This window comes from Zerene cesonia, chromosome 13 (assembly GCF_012273895.1).
Source record: "Zerene cesonia ecotype Mississippi chromosome 13, Zerene_cesonia_1.1, whole genome shotgun sequence".
NCBI lineage: Eukaryota > Metazoa > Arthropoda > Insecta > Lepidoptera > Pieridae > Zerene > Zerene cesonia.
The window spans coordinates 477,754-499,644 of NC_052114.1; the positions used below are offsets into that span (position 1 = coordinate 477,754).

At 32.9% G+C, this 21,891-nt stretch overlaps 2 protein-coding genes across 2 annotated transcripts in view; both read right to left on the reverse strand.

The window, feature by feature from the left end:
* Positions 1 to 7,677, reverse strand: part of LOC119831478 (pseudouridylate synthase 7 homolog) — a 9,621-nt gene extending 1,944 nt beyond the window's left edge. Inside the window, exons 1-10 of the mRNA XM_038354855.1 lie at positions 7,198 to 7,677; positions 6,782 to 6,995; positions 6,295 to 6,436; positions 5,345 to 5,465; positions 4,922 to 5,116; positions 4,274 to 4,448; positions 2,879 to 3,097; positions 2,017 to 2,155; positions 1,014 to 1,290; positions 11 to 162 (exon numbers count right to left, since the gene is read on the reverse strand). Of these exons, the coding sequence (XP_038210783.1) occupies positions 11 to 162; positions 1,014 to 1,290; positions 2,017 to 2,155; positions 2,879 to 3,097; positions 4,274 to 4,448; positions 4,922 to 5,116; positions 5,345 to 5,465; positions 6,295 to 6,436; positions 6,782 to 6,995; positions 7,198 to 7,451 (1,888 nt within the window). The 5' untranslated portion in view covers positions 7,452 to 7,677. The remainder of the gene's footprint in view (positions 1 to 10; positions 163 to 1,013; positions 1,291 to 2,016; positions 2,156 to 2,878; positions 3,098 to 4,273; positions 4,449 to 4,921; positions 5,117 to 5,344; positions 5,466 to 6,294; positions 6,437 to 6,781; positions 6,996 to 7,197) is intronic.
* A 1,258-nt stretch (positions 7,678 to 8,935) lies between these two features.
* LOC119831132 lies at positions 8,936 to 21,633 on the reverse strand. The gene is made up of 9 exons (XM_038354392.1): positions 20,849 to 21,633; positions 17,781 to 17,877; positions 17,175 to 17,279; positions 16,595 to 16,679; positions 16,197 to 16,222; positions 14,834 to 15,064; positions 14,607 to 14,717; positions 13,313 to 13,498; positions 8,936 to 12,842 (listed from the first exon to the last, which is right to left on the reverse strand). The coding sequence occupies exons 1-9, from the start codon at positions 21,631 to 21,633 to the stop codon at positions 12,156 to 12,158; spliced, it is 2,313 nt and encodes a 770-aa protein (XP_038210320.1). The 3' UTR covers positions 8,936 to 12,155.
* Positions 21,634 to 21,891: the final 258 nt, after the last annotated feature.

Consider the following 21,891-nt stretch of genomic DNA (forward strand, 5'->3'; position numbering starts at 1 on the left):
GCGCACGCACCTGGCAGCTCGGCGGTGCGGCGGCGGCCGGCCAGCTCGTCGGCGTCGGCGAGCTGCAGGTCGGCGAGCGGCTCGTCGTAGCGCAGCGTGCGCCAGCTCAGCGCCCGCGCGCGCGCCAGCGCCGCCCGGTAGCCGCCGCACACCGAGTACTCCCTAACACCAGGGGATTCGAAACAGTTACAAGTATGTTATAAGATGGATAAACGAAACGAAACAGTTGATGGATGGATGGATGGATGGATGGATGGATGGATGGATGGATGGATGGATGGATGGATGGATGGATGGATGGATGGATGGATGGATGGATGGATGGATGGATGGATGGATGGATGGATTTTTTTTTATGCCATAACCGGACAACTGAGCTGGCGGTTCGCCCGATTTTGCCGCCGCCCGAAAATTTATTTTTCAATTTATCTGCACATGTGGATAACCACTCCTTAAAACGGTGAAGGAAAACCGGCATGTTCAAGAATCAATAGCTCGACGATATGTGACATCTGCCAACCCGCACTTGGCCAGCGTGGTGGATTATGGCCTGAACCCTCTTAGGAGGCCCGTTTCCCAGCAGTGGGAACATTTATATGGGCTGATGATGATGATTCAGTAATACTTAGTTTAACAGCACTATATTAAAACGGTATGTGATTAACCGAAGCGCATTTTCAAATAGACCATACCAATTCAAAACTAAGTGTGATCCCATAGGCTAAATCATTCGATGATTAAATTTAACTAGCTACGCCCTGCGGTTTCACCCGCGTAAGTCCGTATCCCATAGGAATATCGGGATTAAAAGCCTATATATTATTCGAGTTGTCCAGCTGTCTACATACCAAATTTCATTGCAATCGGTTCAAGTTTTTGCGTGAATGAGCAACAAACACACACACATCCTCAGAAAATTTCGCATTTATAATATTATAGTAGGATAGGATACTAGATAGTAGGATTACATGCATCATAATATTTTATTTAACTAGTTCAAAAAAAATACTGACTTAAATTTATGCTTCATGTCCAGGGTCAGTCCATCTTTAGTCAGCAATTCTTCATAAATCTCCTTAACATTCGGCGGATACTCCACGCTATGCCCAGGGAGAGGCAGAACAATATCAAATATCGTGTATTTCCCGCTATCAATATCTTCTTGGGTTAAAACTTTGACTCGAGGGATCTTTTTCGGGACGCTCTTCTCTTCTTTCTTGTCTGTGGTTTTATCTTGCTCCTCTTGCTCTATGTCGTCTATGGTGCTCGAGTCGTCCTCTTCTACAGTCTCTGGAATGTAAAAATGTTTATTAGGCAATTGATGGAATTCAAGATTTCAATTCACACCAAGTGTAGATGACTCGTTAGTTGTAATAATACTAGCTGACCCAGCATACCTCTAGTTATGAAAAATATATGTTGGCCGATTCTCAGACCTACTCGATATGCACAGGAAATTTTCATGAGAATCAGTCCAGTCGTTTCGGAGAAGTACGATTACTAACATTGAGACATGAAATTTTATATTTTACTATAGAGATAAGTAGCTGATTATGGTAAAAATTGCATCCCTTAATAAGATACTGTTTTTCCACCATCCCTATTCTTGTAGATTTTTTATATTTGTGAATCAGTATCAGGCTGGTTTTAAATGGAAAAGGGTCGATGAAAGGCCGGATTTATATTAGAAAAACCGGGAAAAAGTCGTGTAGCAGTCGCATAGATAGCAAGAGCTATTTAAAAATAATAGTCTATAACCTTATCAATAATTACACCATTGATTTAAATACACTTTCATAATCTTGTTTTTAACCATAATAAATTGCTATGTATTTTGTTCCTTCGAGTAAGATTATTAATAGAAACTAGTGTTTGTGCTTAGTATAAGGGACAGATCAATATACTTCATAAATTATATATCTTTTACCTCCCTCTACAGCATATCTTATATGTTTTGTCTCTTTCATGCAACAATATAGAAAAATTTACCTAAGAACATGATTATTATAATATTACCTTCTTCGATTTCCTCAAGCGGCACCAAGTCCCCGACCGAAGGCTTATATCCGAAGCGCTTTAGCCTTTCGGATACGACTTTGTTCCAAATGAGAGATTGGTACGAGTGTAAGTATAATAGACGTGTGTTTCGAGGCACCTGGGGGTTTATAATTGATTATTAATATAACAGATACATAATGAAACTATCATAACATACATTTCAAAGGAATCTTTAATTAGAAATAAATAAGAGATAAGGCCTATTCATTAGCAACAAAGGATAGCCTCTTGGCTAACCGTGAAACCACTTCAGCCTCACCTCAATCGAATTTCTTCTATTTAGACGATTAATCCACCTCGTAATCAAATTCTATCTATCCTTTCAAAATTTTCCAGTGAAATACAAACACCGATGATATATATCTAGTACTTCATCCGCCCCATACCCCCTAGTGGACGCGGGGGTTAACTTTCTTATCAATGGGCAACGAGGCATTTCTTTTTAATAGGAGTGTTTCAGACACCAAATAACTTAAGATAATCATTTAAAGAATGAAATGAATAATTTGAATTTGAATTTGATATTAAAACAGAGATAATTAATTTGAATTTGAAATTGATGTTAAGATAGAAAGTAATAATTTGAATTCGAATTTGAATAAACTAGTTGTTAACGTGGAAGTAAATAATTTGAATTTGAGGATTTTGACTTGGAAGTAAATAATTTGAATTTTGCTGAGATGATGCTAAGAAACGAATAATTTAAATTTGATACAAAGATAAAAATAAACAATTTGAATTCTATGTTAAGATAGAAGTAAACAATTTAAATTTAAATAAGACTTAGAAATTAGAGGTTAATATAGAGGGCGCCACTGACCGCGGCGAGCGCGCGCGGGAGGTCGCGCGGGCGCTGCGCCAGCGCGTGGATGAGGCGCGCCTCGGGCGTGCAGTGCGGCGCGCGCCGCGGCACCAGCGCCGCCGCCGCCGCCGCCGCCGCCGCCGCCGCGCCCGCGCCCGCCGCGCCGCCGCCGCTGTGGAACGCGCGCAGCGCGCCCGCCATCGGCCCCGGACGCTCCTCCAGGATGCAGTGGATCGCCTGGCGGACGTTATGACAGTTGTATGTGGGAGTCGAGCCCGCTTCGACACGAATTGGGCCAGTTCGCCAAGTACCACACCCCCACAGAAGACCGGTGTGTAATAGCATGTTTCGTACGGTGAGTAGAAGAGCCGGAGGCCCATCCGTTTTCATACCCATGCATTATTCCTCTCCTCATCCCTTTCATTACCAACGCCTTTGGCGAAACTAACTCAAGCTATCAAATTCTGTTACTGTCTATGTAACAATAACCGCTCTTTTATGTTATAACGGGCAACTGAGCTGGTGGTTCGCCTGATGGTAAACGATCACCACCGCCCATGAACAGAGCAGAGATAGTGCCTCTGCGAATGCGCTACCCGTTTTAATGGGGTAAGGGAAAAAGAAAGGACTGACGATTGGAAAGAAGGAATAGACTGGTGAAAAAAAGAAGGTACCTTTAGAAAGCTTTGAAACGATAATTACCGTTAACTTTGGAAAAACTAGCTAAATGCATCAGATTCTGTTGCTTATCTAATGTCATTAATAAGGTAGATAGGATTGCTCGTAAAGTGCATAAATTCCTTAAAATATGATTTCAAAACGGTATAAGGTACAATAAAGGAAAATATAGACATTTATTAAAAACTTCTAAATAAACAAAATATTAATAAAATTTTAATTCAAAACTGAATTGTTTAATACTTGTAATTAGGAAGAATCGATAATTACATTTGAACACAACTAATCGATACACCCGTTATTTTCAGGTGTCCATAAACCTAGCCACTTACATCTATATTCCTTTAATGATACAATTTAATTCAATATCAGCCCATATATGTTCCCACTGTTGGTACACGGCCCTCCTATGAGGGTTCAGGCTATGATCCACCACGCTGGCCAAGTGCGGGTTGGCAGATGTCACACGTCGTCGAACTTTTGATACTCGGACGTGCCGGTTTTCTCACGATGTTTTCCTTCACCGTTTCTGGCAAGGGTGATATCATTCACATGCGCGGATAAATCGAAAAATCAATTTATTACCTGCACGCTCGTCTGGTCTCCAACCCGCGACTTTCCCATTTAAATCCGACGCCCTCACCACTGAACCACTGCTTTTTCCACAATTACATTACCCCAACCCACAACAGGTGGCTATTTGGAACAGACAGACCAACCGACAAACCGACGCACCTCATCGAAGTTCCCCTTCAGCAGGTGCAGGCCGACCACGTGCGTGGGCACACTGCTCCTCGAGCCGAACCGCTGCAACCCGTAGTAGTTGATGAAGCCATTCTCTTGCAACAGCCTGCACGCGTTGTCGATCACCTCGTCCGACTCCGTCACGTTGCGGAGGCATATGCGAAATCTGGAAAAGTTTTCAGGTTTTTTTAATATCAGTACAGTCACCTGCGAGAATCTAAGCAGATTTTTATTTTCATAGCGGACAACTGAGCTTATCACCACCGCTCGTGAACTTTCGCATTGTTTTGAAGTTGGCTATATAGCGTTTGTAGAGGCGTAAGGTCTGCATATTTAATATTTCATTTGATGCGTTATATATGAGATATTTATGACTTAATTGATATTCTAAAAAGTGTCTTTAATCCAAAGTACTTAATATGATCTCCATATAAAATAAAATTTTACTTATTATTACAATGGGTGAGGGTAAAAAAAGTACAATGTGATGTATACACATTACATTAACTTTTTATCTACCAACTAAGTATCTACCAACACACAAGTAATGTGCATATGCACACTTCTCTTGTTACATTAAAAACGAAAAAAATTATAAGACACATACATATAAAATTTAACATATCATCAAATAATTACCTATTCCCCTGCAGCATTCCTAACCTCAAATGAACGTCGCTAAAACTATAATTGCCGACTTTAATATCGTGTAAACCCTTGCAGGCTGCGGCTATCTTCCTAGGATCCACTTTACGTAGACTAAACCACTGTGACGTTTTGGCTCTGCGGTCTTTCGTACCCGCATAGCCCACATTTGAGGGTTTCAGACTTGCGCTGGAAAATTAATATACACAAATAAATACCGAAAACTTCTAAATGCATTTTGCAATTGATTGCCAGCGTCCAGAAGGAACACAATCTGCTATATATATATTTGAAATAATCATCAAATGTTAAATGAGCGTAAAAGTCGAGAACGGCTCGACCTTTAGGTTATTATTTCCATCAAAATTGGGTAGGAAAAACACACCATAAATAAAGTCCATAATTATTAGTACATACTTCATTCTAAGTTGCTTAATGATTCGAGATGCAGCTTCCATAGTGTCGCAGTTCTCTTTATACACGATAAAACGTACGTATTCGCCCGGCCACACCCACTTCACTCTGTTATCGACGCGTACTGTAAATAAAACATATCGATTTGCAATAATTATTTCATACATACTTAATATTATAAAGCTGAAGAGTTTGTTTGTTTGTTTGAACTCACTAATGTCAGGAACTACTGGTCCCATTTGAAAAATTTTTCAGTGTTAGATAACCCTTTTATTGAGGAAGTTTATATAGGCTATATATGTACCACAGGCGAAGCCAGGACGGACTGCTAGTTATTTAAATACTAGAAGGCATCCACAAATTATGTGACATGTTAAGGGAGGGGTTATATTAACACCGAAATGTGACGTGTGAGAACGGGCAGGGGACAGGACTTTGTGACATCCCATTGTAAGATTTAAATATGTACTAAGAAACGAAAATTAAAATTCATGATTTAAATTTGTGTTGATAACATCACTTTTTTCTTTTGATTTTATAATATGTTTTGCCAATTGAAAAATAACTAAATATGTACTTTCATTAAACTCAACTTGAAACAACAACAGCAAAACTAATGTCCCAACTAAATTACATCATTACTTTGGAAATCTTATGAGGCAAACTATATATATTAATATAAAAGCTTATATATCATATCTCATGTTTCTACTGGAAATATTTAGTGATAATATATGTTCTTATTTCCGCATGTGCTAATTTTTGTTTTGCAATAATTAATAAGATGGTGTATTTAAAAAAGATTATTGTAATGCACCCGAGTCTATTGGTGAAAAGCACTACAAAATCTGTTATGCAATTTTTGAGGGTATGCCAAAGGGACAGACAGCCTCATTGCTCTATATAAATAATTTAAGATTATACAAAATTTGTAATATTATATAAATCCTTACCTCCTTTCCTATATTTAACAAATGTACAATATTTCTTCTCATCCCTAGTGACTGTGCTGCCCACAATCCCATCTCCAAACGCCTTCTTCACAGCATCATGTATCTTTGTCCTGTCCTCTTTGGACATACCTGTGACGTCTACCTGAAACACACAAACAGTATTTATAAGAGCTGGATTAGTAGTAGTAAGTAGTGGATTAAATAAATACACTATTAGTTTGTATAGCGGTATATATGAACATTCTGTAGTCAACACACTCATAATTTTGATTAAGGTAAAAACAAATCTTTTATAAAATGCCATACACTATAGATATTTTTGATACACAAAGTATTACACTAAATTGTTGAGCCATAGAGATTTGATATTATTGCAGAGCACAAAAAGAAATGATGTATAATTAATAACATTAAAAAAAACATCCTATAGATCTTGACTTGACAAACAGGCAATTATTATGTTTATTTAGCACACTACAGCACTTACCTCAACAGTATCATAATCTGGACCCTTGCTCATGGCAAGTTTATTTATCCTATCCCATGTTTCCATAGGCAGTATTTCGAGGTTGTATTTATTAAACAGTAAATCCTCATCTTCCAAAACTGTTTCATCCTCCGGAGGCTCTGGTGGTGAGAGATCCGTCAGCTTTGCTATCTCACCATTTTCATTCACTTCCGACACTTGGAAGTCTGAAAATCTGACGAGTTATGGGAATTTAAGCTACAAAGGTTCTTTAATATAAATGTAGGTTAAAGATTTCAGCATTATGGGACTATCTGGTTATGATACGAAAGTTAAATTTTTCATATTATTATTAATTCACTATTAAACCAATCTACCTTATATAAAATAACCATTATGGAACTATATAGAGCTGTATAGACAGAAATATAAATTACCTAGACTTAATAATACCGTTAAAACCCTTATGATCGCTAACGTATTCTGTGACACCAATCTCTTTCTCCGTTAAGCCTCTAGGGACTGCTGCGGGAGTCTCATCGCTTTTCCAATCATTTTTGTTATCACTATGACTATGTCTTCCACCTGGAGCGCCATAGCCGTAGGGTCTGCGAGAACCTCTGTAACCTCTAGAACCTCTGTACCCTCTTCCTCTCCGAGGTCTATAATTATTTTCACCACGATAACTCATAATTCTATCGTAACCTATAAATTTTTCTTATGTATCGGTATTAGTATAACTCATTTGTCCACTATCTATATTTAAATATAATTCTGCTCAGATCAGAACCTTTTAAGGTTCTTTGTGGGATGTAACAATATTTATATCATATATTAATTACCCAACATAAAGCCACGCTTTCTTTTAAAATTTATAAACAAGAATTTACTGACATAGAAATTTAAAAACTATCTATCACTCGACACTCGTCAGTGTCAACTGTCAACTGTCAGGGTGAGCCACATGTTTGTAAGTAAATGTCAATAAAATAACCTATCTATACTGTAACGTTTGCCTGCTATCTGGCACTGGCAGATACATTTTTTTATGTCATATTTGGCAATGGAGCTGGTGGGTCGCTTAATGGTAGGTGCTACCACCACCCATGAACATTTGGAGAGGCGTAAGGTCTGCAATCGACCTCGATCTAGAAATGGACTGGTGACCTCAAATTGGAAAGGGATTAAGAAATAATTTATTAGAGGATTGAAATAAAGGAAAGGACTGGCAAGGGTAAAGAAAAGGATATGGGCCTCCCAAAGAGTATTATAATAATATGGATAGCACGCAGATAGCTATGCAGAATTGCAGCACCCTCTTTCAAAGTTTAAAATCAATTTAGCGTCCATTAATGTATCATAGAAATAATATATTGTGACCTCTTAAATTTATGTAAAAAGGAAATACTGTACTTAAGTTTCTTGCATACAAATCAATTCATTCGTTCGTCAAATATTAAAAAAAAGCGCCTTAAGCAAATAATATTCCACATAAGCTAAAGAAATACTTTCCTTTGTAATTGGGTGAAACCGTGCAGCACAGCTACTAACGACTCATCCATAAACAATATTTTGCAAAAAGTAGTTTATTCTATCACACACTAGTAGCGATTTTATTTTATTACTTATATACTAATTACGACGAATGATGAACACGAGTACTTTTTCCGATTAAGTCCTTGTAAATAGTAGTAGTAGTACCTATATTACTTACGTACTCTCTAGCATATTACAAGAACGCAATATGTTGAGGTACTCGTTAATTTTTACAACCGTTTCTCCCATATACAGTGTGTTCTCTCGAGACTACTGATTCTCTCCATCTCATACATTATGATCTTCAGTTAACTGTTAAACAAACTTTATCAGTGGTAGATAGGTAAGATATAGCTATATTTGGAATTGTCATTTGATAACGTTAATTGCACCGACAGAATTGCGAAAAAGGTTATAAGGTGTTCTGTGCTAACTGCTTAACTGTTATTTTGATGTTAGCCGAAAACTCGCTAATGTCATCATTACTAGAATTTATACACTACCCGTATGAATATAAAAAGAAAATATAATACTGATTACTTTTGTATAAAATTTCATAGAGATACTGGAAACACTGATTAGGTATCATAATAAAACAAAAAACCAGTCTTGTAAATGACATGTAATTTAAATACTGTAAACAAGAGATCCGATATTTTATTCGTTTATAGTTATTAGGTACGACGTACATTAAAACAGTCTAGCTTCAAAGTAAATACTAACTGCGATATAGCACTATTAAACTTTAATTATATGAGAATATGTTTATTGCATAACATATTGCGAATACGAACATATTATACCAAATGTAATAATTATGATACAGTGAAGACTTATTTAAAATTAATTAAATTTGTGCACAAAAGATTCAGAAAAGAGTTATTTTAAAATTCTTAAAGTGCCATAATTTTAATAATACAAAAGCACACATATACTACATTTCCTTTTGATATTAAAACATTCAAATTAATCTGTCATTGTATATAAAAATAAACATAAAATCATGTGAATATATAATAAATATTTATAACTTTATAACATTTATTAGCCCTAATAATTGGTCATTCATTTTGATCATATAAGATATTTATCGAAAAATAAGAAATAAAAATAATGCACTTTAATAATAAAGCACCACCATGATTACCCCACATAAACATTTGGTATAATGCATTCCTTATAAGACTAGCGAGGCTAAATAATCTAATATATTCTCAAAACTATAGATATACATCAATAAAAGGAACAATAATAATAATTCGATACTGCTATGGCTACACATCCTTAGAAAAAGAATACCTTTCCGAATCTATGAAAATAAAATCTAAACATTAAAATTACATGTCAAAAAATATATTGTTGATAAATGCAATTAATATCAAGCAGAGAATAATAACTTGCGTATACAATGATAGAGCATCAGCCACTCGGAAAAAAAAAATTGACAAATTTTTTTTGGAAACTCAACATGAGAATATTTGAAAATTGTTCTCAGAATAGAAAAAAAACGAACATAAGGCGGGAGTCGAAACAGCGTCGTTTGGCGTACCATGGGATAGCCTGATCTCTCGGGTTCGAATCTCGCCTTTTGATCTGATTAATTCTAACTTAAAACAAATTATATAAAGTATTTTGATGCTATAAAAAAATTAATAAATAAGAATATTTATCAAAATGACATATACATTCAGGATCATTGTTAATATATTCCATCATATGTTACTTTAAACATTTTTCTTAAATCCATAATATCATAATAAAATAAAACCAATAACAATAATTATTGCAAGTGAAAAAAATCAATCAATCTAGTCTATGACACATCTATTCTAATAGTTATTCACAAGAGGTAAAAAAACACGAAATAGGTACAAGGTAATAAAATCTATCTTCAAACATACCCATATCTATAAAGTATCATTAAAGTGGGTTCTTATATTTGAGGATAGATGAGTTGAACCTTCAAAACCGTGTATGTGAAATATTAAATGCAACATCAAGCATACTTTGGCAGTGATGGGAATTTACAATAAGGGCATCACTTGGATTATAATATTTGAGATCATTAATGATCAAATATATAAGTATTTGATACAAGTCAATGTCAATACAGTCTATGAGTCATTTTCAATCATAGTTCATTTTTCAAATTTAGAATATATTTGTTGCCATGGGATAAATTTTAAATATCCAATCGAACTTTCGAATTCAAAAAATTTATGAAATATGATTTGATATATCATACAATGTTAATAATTTTACCAATATACAGATAACAGACTCATATGTAAGACTATGTTCTTATAAAAATTATGAACAAATATGAGCAAGAAATATATAATATTATGCCTCGTTTATTTTATCGCCATCTTAATTATATGGCGATCATATAAATGTATTGTGCACAAAATATTAGCATAAAGCGAGTGGTAAAAGCTTTAGGATATTGGTCTTTAAACATAAATATTGAATTGAAATCCTTTTACATATTTGTGTATAAATTGAATAGGTATAATAAATTATATTACCTTCTTTAGTCTTAATTTTTCTCATGAGAATTGTATGTTATCCTTTAAAATATATAAAAAAAAATAATTACTATACAACAACTGATCTATTCAATTTGTGGCAATTTATGTGAATTATTTCTTCATTGAATGAAAACTACACAATTATGCAATACTAACAACCCTTAGCTTGGTTAATTACATATGTTTAAGACTTTCAATTCAAAGCCCGTTGGTTCAATTTCTGGAAGATTCCTATTGGCGATAAAAAAAACGAGTAGATACCCAACGTATCAACAACGATTATTAATATTTCAAATTGGCAACAGTGAAAATATAGCAATGTATAAATTTATCAATAGCAACATTGAGCGAATGCTCAGTCAGATAATCGAACACACAAATATATTTTATCTTTATACACAACCCTTAACATACACAAGCATGCAAATTATACTTTCAATCATGTTCCACAAACATTTTTTTTTTGATAATTACCAGTGTTTACTACAGTTTATTGTTAATATATAAAACCAGATGCGCGATGGTACAACAAAATTAAACATTAATCTTTTCAACCAAAATGGTGTTCCCAGAGGGAAAAAACCACTCCAGATTCTAAAATGGGACCAAATGTTCCCAAACTCCTATCAAATACATAAAGAATAACGAGGATCGGTTAAAAAAACCGTGGTGTTTTCAAGTAACCAATGAAAAAAAAAGTGTTTGTTAAATTAAATCAAGAACTTAAATATTATACAATAGAAATGCAATATTGGATTTGTATTATTTTTACACATTAAATTGTGTATATTCTACGCATTATAAACAAAGCATCACTGTTAATTATCAAAAAACTATAATTATAAAACCCAAGTCTACACATTCAATATTATACACATGCCTAGAGTATACTTCTCGGCTATACTGTCCATATATAAAATCGCCATTATTTGTGCCAGTGAAAAAAAATACATATGTATATAGACAACTTACAAATTTTTAAACTTGACAATTATTAAAAAAAAAGATCATTGTGAGATTTCAATGTCAATTGTCCACTTTTTAAAAATTGTTTGCATATGTATTGTCCAAAAGAACTTGACTAGTCCTGTATTCTGTTCACTATACTAATTCTAAACATATAAATTGTCAACATACAAGCATTAATTATAAACCAGACCAGGAACCCCTGTCTGACAGTTGCCACAAAAATTGGCGCCAAAAATTTTTTTCTTTCATGGATAATTTTTACAACATGAGGACACTTTTGACTTGCAGAACTGGATCTGAGGATCTTTATACACAGGCAATCCATACAACTGCCATATAAAAGTTATTTATAAAAAGCTTTACGAACTAAGTGAGCTGAGAGCACTTGATTTATTATCACAAATTTTATTATCAGTCGAATGCAGAACTAATTTCTGCATTGGATCTACTATTATTTTAGAATTGTCTTCATTACTAATATCTTGTTTTATACTGTCTTCTGCTACTTCTTGGTTATTTCGGTTGCCGAATACTGGGAAAAAATCATAATGGGCTTTGCCGTTGCTCATTTCTTTTTTGTCTTTTTTATGTTTCTTTCCATCTTCCGTTTTCATTTGAGACACATTCCGCTTCGAGAATTCATCCCAACTTTGTGCGGTTTTACCGTGCACTGAATTCCAATCTTTTCTGAATGAGCTTGAAGGTTTTGTTTCATTGCCGGCGAACTTTTGTTGTATATCATTGATTTGATTGTGATTTTCTCTGCTTGAAACCATTTGCCCATACTTCGGCGTGCAATAAGTCGTATCAGCATCAGTGTTTGCGCATCTATTGTCCTTTGTCGTACTATTTTGATTCAATTGGCAGTTATTCATGCCAGAGTCGAATTCCGATTTTTGTCCAGCATTCATGAGTATTTGCTTAGATGATTTCACATTTTTCTTGTCAAAATTCTGATTTTTGTTCGGAGAGTTGCCATCATACTGCTTACCGTTTCTGTCTTCTTCATTGACTTCATCACTGCCAATACCATCTATGTCATAGACCTGGAATTAAAAAGTATTTTTTTGAATACAATGAACTAGAAGTTTCAGTTTGGATTTATCTCCTCAGACTTTCACTAGTTACATTTTTCTATATATTTTAGCTGGATAAGATATCTTAAGAATTTATGACAAATCTGATACTATAAACGGAGGCCCATTTCCTTTTCTTCACCCATCCCAGTCCATTCCTTCTTTCCAGTCTTTAATCCTTTCCTTTTCCCTTATCCCATAAAAGCGGGCAGCACATTCGTAGAGGCACTACCTTTGCGAATGTTCATGGGCGGTGGTGATCGCTTACCATCAGGCGAACCACCAGCTCATGTTGGCCCGCTATGACATAAAAAAAAAAAAAAAAAAAATTAAATTATCTTTTAATTGAAAACATTTCAAATTTAATTCCCATATCTGCTAACATATTACATTGTTATTCATAAAATAATTACTGCTTATTACACATGTCTCACACAAACCTTATACATTACATCCTGACTCATGCCCTTCTCTCTCTCCCGTTTAGTCTGGACAGCAAGCCAAACGTCCTTGAGCTCGCCTGCTAAATCCCGATCCTTCAATATAACTGGGTTCCGTGCTAGCACCAACCCTGGGTTCATTGCCTCTACAAAATCACACAGCAGACTGACTAGCGCCTCTCGATCCTGTAGATAAAAGGATAGACATAAGAAATTTAAAACAATTTAGAGAAAAAAGTAATTCTAAATTTCTACATGTAAAAAATCTTTTGTTATAGCTAAAATCCTCTAGGCCATCTTGACCTTTTTATGGATTTTTTTTGTATTATATGGTACATCTGAGACTTGATTGTCAATTTAGTATAGCCCTAACTGGCAAAAATGTTTGCCAGTTTGCCAGGTCACCTAATGTTAATATACCATAAATATTAAAAGAATGAAGGCTTTTTACTTCTTTCTATACATATAATAAAACAGTAAAGAAAAAACTATCTGTACATTGTATATATTAAAAAAAAAATAATAATTGAAGAGTCATGAAAGAGTTATGAAGAGTCAAAGAGTCATTTATTGCAGAAACTGGAACACATGATGCAGGACCGCAACAGACCACCTAACTATAAGAGATATAAAAAATGTGCCATAACAAAAATTATTACATATGATGAGCATTTTCTGTTGAATTCAATCAGTATAACTTTAAAGAAATCTGGAACACCTGGTATGGAACTTTAAGAGACCAGCTACATTATAACATAAATAGAAATGATATCTTAGGAAATGTTGTTCAGTCTGATGGGGCTTTCTACTGATTTTTAATATTCGTAATCTGGAAATAAAAACCCAATTTTATTGAATGCTTTCAGCTGTGTATAGTCTACACAAACAAAGTCGCAGGCACCAGCCTATTCTAGAGAATATGAATATTTACTAGGTATAAAAACCGAAAATTTTAAATGCTTGTTTTAGTTTTAGGAGTCTTGTCAATTCGAAATCCATTGATCTGAATTTGAAAATGCTTTCAAATTTATCCAATAATAGGGAGACAGAGATCATATAAAACATCTGATTTTAGCCAAGATATAATTAACTAGCTTTCCCCCCTTACATTATGAAGTGGGATTTGAATAAATACACCAACCAAAATCAATAATATAATTAATGTCTATTTATCATATATATTTCTTGATAACAATCATTAATTTTAATTATAAATTTTACCTAACCACACTTTTATAAAATTAAACTGTATTGCTTCCTATTTAAAAAATAATAAAAAAATTAAATTACTTACAGTTGGATTTGAAGCATTTTTCCCATTAGCTTTTAAAATGTCTGGGTTCACCATCACAGCAAATACTAATAAAGGAGGTCTATTGCTATTTGGCCCACACCCTTGATGAATCTAAAAATATACATTTCTTTCAAAAATCAATTCCTCTTTAACAAAATACCAACACAAACAAATAACGCAAATACAAAGAGAAGTGGCACAAAGACTTTCAAATAACGTTAACTAACCTGCATACCGCCATATAAGGGTATTGGATCTGTATACTGCTTGGGGTTTGCGATTTTCTGCCATCCTAGCACATTTATAAACAGTTTCTCCGTAGAATCTTTTATTGTATCCTGTATACACATATGAGGTTGGGGCGGGTTTTTAAATTGCCGAAAAGCTCGTGAAGCACGCACATATTGTATTGGTACAGTACGTTCTGGTGAATTTTGGTTTTCCATAGCACACTTTTTCTTTAATTTAATAAATGCATTCAATACAAATCACTCAATACACTAAGCAATGCCAATAAACGAACAAGCAACAACGTAAACCGAATTCTGACATTTCTTGAAGGCCTTCTCTCGAGTTTATTGAACTTTTACGGGCTGCATTTTATTTACATGGGTGTAGACTTTTTATTTTATACGCTGATCTTTATTCATAAGTTATCTTCTACGAGTTAAAATATTCGACTGATTTTCTCGTATACTTCTGTTTTAAAATACGACGAGAATAATAATTACTGTGAAAAATAAATTAGAAAATACGAATTACAGGCGAGTAATCGCGAGAACAGAAATAAGACCACAGACAAGAAAAATAATAGACTGATTCAGAGTTAACAGTTTGACACTTATGGGAATAGAGTAAAAATATGAACTAAATTATTACATAAGGAAAATATTACTTATTTATTTGAAAATTTTGTACGTAACTATCTTTAATCATTTATTTATGAAAACATACTTTTGAGATATTGAACTGTATGGCATAAACGTTGGGCAATCATGCAGTATGACAAGCTTGACATGCTTCGAGTGAAATTATAGGCTCATATTACACTAACTCAAACATTTACTTCTTTACAATTCACGATTGATTAAGCTAGTTTTCTTAGATATAAAGGACGAATCTTCGTAATGGACCATAGTGGCAATTACACAAATCACCATCTTTTATTGTTTCTAATAACTTCAAAAAAATGAAATTAAACTAAGATGTTTTGTATGTTTTTGATTCTTATAGGATGTAGGTATAATCGAACTTCTTACAGATTAGGGGTAATTATTGCATCGAAACAAAAATCTATTATTTATTAAATTTATTATAGTTAAATTGCCTACAGATATCTTATATTTTAATACATATTTTAAGGGTGTGACATAACATTTACTTGCCTTATATAACAAGAAAGCAATAAGCGATTAATGCCAACATTATTTTTTCTCTAATTTTATTTTATTTTCTATGTTGTCGAAATATTAAGCCTAAAGAAATACACGTATCAATCACTTAAAAGCAATAAAATTGGTAGGTACATTCATAATTATATTGAATAGTAATTATTTTAGTAATGTATAATAGCTGTATGCCCCCTTGAGAATCTGAAATTAAAAAAATAAATAGAACTTGTAAACATGTTATATTCATACATAATATTATGCTCGAATCTCAGATTGCTTTATAATCTAGGGCCTAAACATTTAATAATGTGTAATTTCCAATTAGCTGGGTATGAAAGCTACACACGGACATATTGCATTAAGCAAAATATAAAGAAGATGCATAAGACAAAACACATGTAAAATTAATAAAACCTGCAATTTAGTAAGCACATGCATTAATTAAAAAATAGCAAATTGTCTATCAACAATGAACAAAACCACAGATACTATACCAGCAAAGTAAAAACTTTGCTAAAATATTTACCGCTAGAAAAGTCGCAAGCGTTAGGTTCGTAAATGGCCCAGCCCTAAATATGTGAACTATTTTTAGCTGACCAGCCAGTGTGAGAACATATTTTCTTTCAGTAACACTAGCTTTCCACCATTTACTTTCGTAAGGCCCGCTTGCTACGTCGCCACTCTATAAAATTATAATACAAGATGTATAATTGCTGACGTGTTGTCGTGATTATAATATAGGAGCTAGTACAGTATTATGTTATCTGTGATAGGAGATTTAAAAAAGCGTCTAGCATTTGCATTAAAAAAATAAGATGCAAATTATTCTATAAGACTTTTAGTGATTAATAGAAAGATTTGGTAGTCTAATATTTTTTATTACTATAATAATCAAACATGTCTATAATATTCAAACGACGAAGCAATGCAATCTTTGCAGGCGTATGTTAGAAGGACACATTTTGAATTATAGAGATATGAGACAAGAAATGGTGATGATAAGAAAACGATTTAAATACGTAATTAAAAATTTTAAAAATTATATTTATGTCAAATGAAGATCATATACTCCTATTTCAATTATATAGGCAAACACGAGAAAATCAAACTACGATTTATATAATGAATTTTTTTAACTGAATGTTAAGATAAATAGTAATCTTGATTCTAGACTAACTTTCACTAAGACGTCGTTGCTATGCCAACAGTACATGAATAACTGCGCTATTCCAAATATTAGGTATTCCGCCGTGAGCAGTAGTTGAGTTGTGTCTGGGGCCGACTGGAAAAAAATAACATGAAACAGGTAAATATTATAATAAATTTGGAAGTCGAAAATTCTTCGGCACAAATTGGGCTAGCTCGCACACAAGAAGAATTGATTAGAGCAGATTAGTTATATATAATATAATTGTAATCAATTATTATTACAATATGATTGTAATAAGTAGTAAGTAACACACCAAATAATATTTTGTTACAATATCTCAAAGGGTTTTGTTATCGTTTTCGTCGAAAGCTCCCAAGGCTTTTTTTTTTCGATTTTTTTACCCAATACTAGCTTATGCCCGCGGCTTCGCACGTGTTTATATAGTAGTTCAATAAATTTTATTATACACAATATAATCACTCTACCTATTAAAAAAACATCAAATTACGTTGTGTAATTTTAAAGATATATACATACATACACATTGCTTTATACTACGTAGGTAGTGATAATACCTATATATTAAAGGTTTTTTTAGAAAGTTCTATGATAATTCTTAGGGTATAAACTTACAGTTAATTCAAAAGCGCTTACGCACAGCATAAGGGAACAAATCACAACGTAGAAAAACATAACCGGCGATAGAAGCGAATCGAATGTTCGCGAATATCTGAAACAAAAGCATACCTATGTATTGAAAATCTATATTGCTTTGGCAGGTTTTGAAAAGTATAATATACACATTAAATTATATTGATTGTATCACATTTTCGTGTCAATTTCCAGTTTCAAGATTAAATACTCTGCGCTCAGAATATTTTCATGACTACTTGTACAATGTTAATTTATGAATAATCTTTTTATTCTATAATATGATTACGGTTCTCATAAACGTGCTACATATGTAATGATTCTATATAGTTTTATAAATAGGAAATGGCATTAAAAGATAAAATGATTTTTACACACTTTTTATTAGCTTCACCTGTATGTTTGTTTGTTTGTTTGTTTGTATGTTTGTTTGTTTGTTTGTAACTGACTTCTTTGGGCGCGATTTTGACCCACTTTAAACGGCCAGATTTCGTTCAAACTTTGTAGATTTATTGAGGACCGATGACAATACACTAATTTGATAAAATTATTCCAGTTTTCAATTTGCAAAATATGATTTTTGTTAAAGCGTGTTTTATAGTTTTTTTAAACTATTATATTTTATTTATTTCACCATAATCTGTATACAATTTTGTTTAGAGACTTCGTTCCTATTGCTAGGCATAACTTGTGTTAAAATATCCAGTCCATCCATCCTTTCCTACTTATTATATTATTACTTTAAGGTAAAAATTTATTGGTCATATTATTATAACCCCTTTCAAGGGTTTGTCCTCTTTTATTTGTAGAATAAAAATATTATTTTATTAGAGAACCCTAGGTTATATAGGTAATGTAAGGTATCGTTAGATTGGTTTCAGCGATTAAATCATATTTTATAATCTGTAAAAAATATGAAAATGTTTTTCAGAATTACTCTAATTGCTATTGTTAAAATTAAAAAAATCTAAATAAATGACCTAGGTACTTGGCTTGAATATTTATCGTTAAATAAATATTTTACAGCATTTAATTCAGGGATGCATGATAAAAATTATTAGAAAATTATATGCTTGAACTTTTAAATTAAATAAATATCAAACAAATTATTGTTTACAGTGAAAGTTAACGATGTGCGTTAAAAAAACTTTTCGAACTAGTGCATGCGGCCTTTATTTTATCGATACTTTCACGAATTTACGGTTAATTTTTTTCGATAAGTAGGTTTTATCTTTTAAGGTGTACATTTTAAGTATAAGATAAACAAATGAATTAGTGATGTATTTAAAAGCGAATTTATTTTGTAGCTCAAAAAATAAACCATATTTTTATGATAAAACTTAATAAATAATCTAATAGAAAATATAAATAATGTATATTATTATAATAGAATATATTTTCATTTCCGATTGTTATAATGCTTAACCTACTTTTATGAGTTTTGTAAACAATAATTAATTTGTAATTGGTCATATAGAAAAGAATGTTAATAAATGTTTTCCCCTGAAATTGATGACGAAATTTATTAATATTCATTATTATAGCCCCGTTTATTGTTAAATAAATGATAATCGATAAATATTTAACTTTAACATTTAAAAATTTCCAAATTAAAATACTAGACAAGTTTAGTTTTAAAGTGTTGTAAAATAGTGAAAGGAAAGGAGTTATTAGATATAATGTATATAAAATAAGAATCTGTATTGACCTGAATGTGTATATATTTTAAAATATCATATCGGTTTTAATATTGAGAGCGTTGCGAAAGTCGATGAAATGTCGAATCAAAACAAGTTCGATCACGAAATGGTCAATTATCTGATTAGAAGCGCAATTTGAACGAATTATTTAAAAAATGCATCTTTGTTCTAATTTTACATTCCAAAGAATGCATGTAAAATTAAAATAAAGTTCTCTAGTATTATTACTATGCTACAGCATGGGTAAAGAGAATGCAATGACTCATTTCAGATGACTTTTATTCTTCTTATAATGTGCTTAATGCACCAAATTAATTTTTCCTTTTTTCTTTTTTTCTCTGATTTATTACAGATACACTACTTTTTTATTAAATTGGAGCAATGTATACATTATGTGTTATTGGAAATCGAAGTTTTTGTTACCTACAATAAAATCTCTTTAATATCCAAAAAAACTAAATTTGTTTGCTTTTAGTTAGTTGGATAATATAGTTGGATAAATATCCAGAGAATTAATCTAGTGTTGGTGTCTGGTTACGACATATATAAAATTCAGAATACTATATAGTATTCTGAATGGTTTTCGAAATGAGATGGTATAGCCGCAAGTCGGCAAAGGCAAAAGGAAAACGTTTGCAAGAGAGTTCGAATTTAAATAAAAGGAAATTTGTATTTATTAAAACTTTAAGTAATCTTTGTATAGCTCATTTGTTTACTGTATAATTCAATGTTAGGTAATATTTGCTTTTGTAGAGAAAAAAAAAATTATTATTAAATAATAAATATTTTCTGGATTACACATAAAAATACTTCATACTACGGAAATCAAGCTTGTCTATATGAAGTTCTTTATTAAGTCTATATTTAGAGAGGGTTAAATCTATACAGATTATGCGACCCTCATCGTAGCCACAAAAGAAGTTACAAGTTCTTAGATACAGAATCTAAAAATATAAAGCACAGGCTTGCTCTCTTTATATATATTAAATGCTGAGATATCCCTTTAAGATGAAATCATCATCATCATCAGCCCATATATGTTCCCACTGCTAAGACACAGGTCTCCTATGAGGGTTCAGGCCAGAATCCGTAAGATGACATATTATATTGGATATTACTTATATTGTAGTGCATAACATTGCTTATTATTGAACAAGCAGAGAAACAAATGGACAGTAAAGTCGGATTTTATCAGGTTGAAAAGTAATAAGAATTAAATCAGATTTTTTTTTAGGTTACATGTGGATATTTTGAATAATTCTTTGAATGATTATTTATATTGTGTACCTAGAATGTGAATATTATTAAGATTCACAGTGCAATCGTGTTTTTAAAGATTATCGTACTTACTTCATAAGCGAAACGTGAATTTCATGCAGTTCCTTAACTTTAGCGATGACTTCTTCTTCTGTATAAACGTCCTTGAATATTTCCTTGCATCTTTCTTTCAAGAGATCCAATTTTCCCCCAAAGAAGATCATGATTACCAAAACGCACGTATCATAAGAGGCCATAATGCCAGCGCCTTCGAGACAAAAATATGTATGCAAGATCATTGTTATCCATGAACCAGGCGAGTGATACTTATCAAATGGTGTCCAAGAACTAAATATATGTGGAAATAATTCAGTTCCATTATGCAATGCTTCTCGGTAACTAGATGACGAGAGATATCTGAAGAGCGGTGAGCCACATACGGTAGTCACTGTTATCACGAGTAATACCCAGTAGAAATTTAGCAATTTGCGACAATAACTCGTGTATTTGTCAATTATTCGTCCTTTCACAGCGTCCTTCATTTGCCTCTCCCAATGGTCAGCTTCAGTGACGTATTTGATGACTTGCTTCCATTTATCTTGCCAAAGGATGAATGTGTTGGATTTCACGACGCATACAATGCTCAGCATGGAAATCTTCAGGTTGGTCAATACAAGCTCAAAATCTGACCTCACGATATACAATTCAATGTATTGAGTTATCACGAACAATGTAACTAATTCATGCATGAATATATAAAAAATTTTGCCCTTGTAGTTGTTTGGGAGAATTAAACCTACTTTTTTGAGGATCCAAAAATTTGGACCGAATAGTGGTTTTTCTGGATCTTCCAAACTGTTGATAAATTTTTTTAACATGATGTTTGGTTGAAGGAAAGCAATATGAATGATAAAGAAAAGAATTCGCCTCGCATTTATAAGCCACTTTGTCGCCCCAAAGTAGCAACCCTCGACTTGAAATAAATCAAACAAATACAGGGTTTAATAGAAAACACTTTTTAGTATCTGCTCTATACATTTTTTATTAGAACGTCATGAAGAATATTTTAAGGGCTAGTAGAGAATGTATTGATACTGAAACACTAAGGGACATTTATTACGCTAATGATAGTAGAT

Excerpts from the sequence above, each read along its gene's own strand:
- LOC119831132 (XM_038354392.1), bottom strand. The coding sequence starts at position 21,633 with ATGTTAAAAAAATTTATCAACAGTTTGGAAGATCCAGAAAAACCACTA. Across the intron at positions 17,280-17,780 it reads TAAGCGCTTTTGAATTAACT|TCGGCCCCAGACACAACTCA; the intron begins GTAAGTTTATAC and ends ATTTTTTTCCAG. Across the intron at positions 13,499-14,606 it reads AAAATGCTTCAAATCCAACT|GATCGAGAGGCGCTAGTCAG; the intron begins GTAAGTAATTTA and ends TTTTATCTACAG.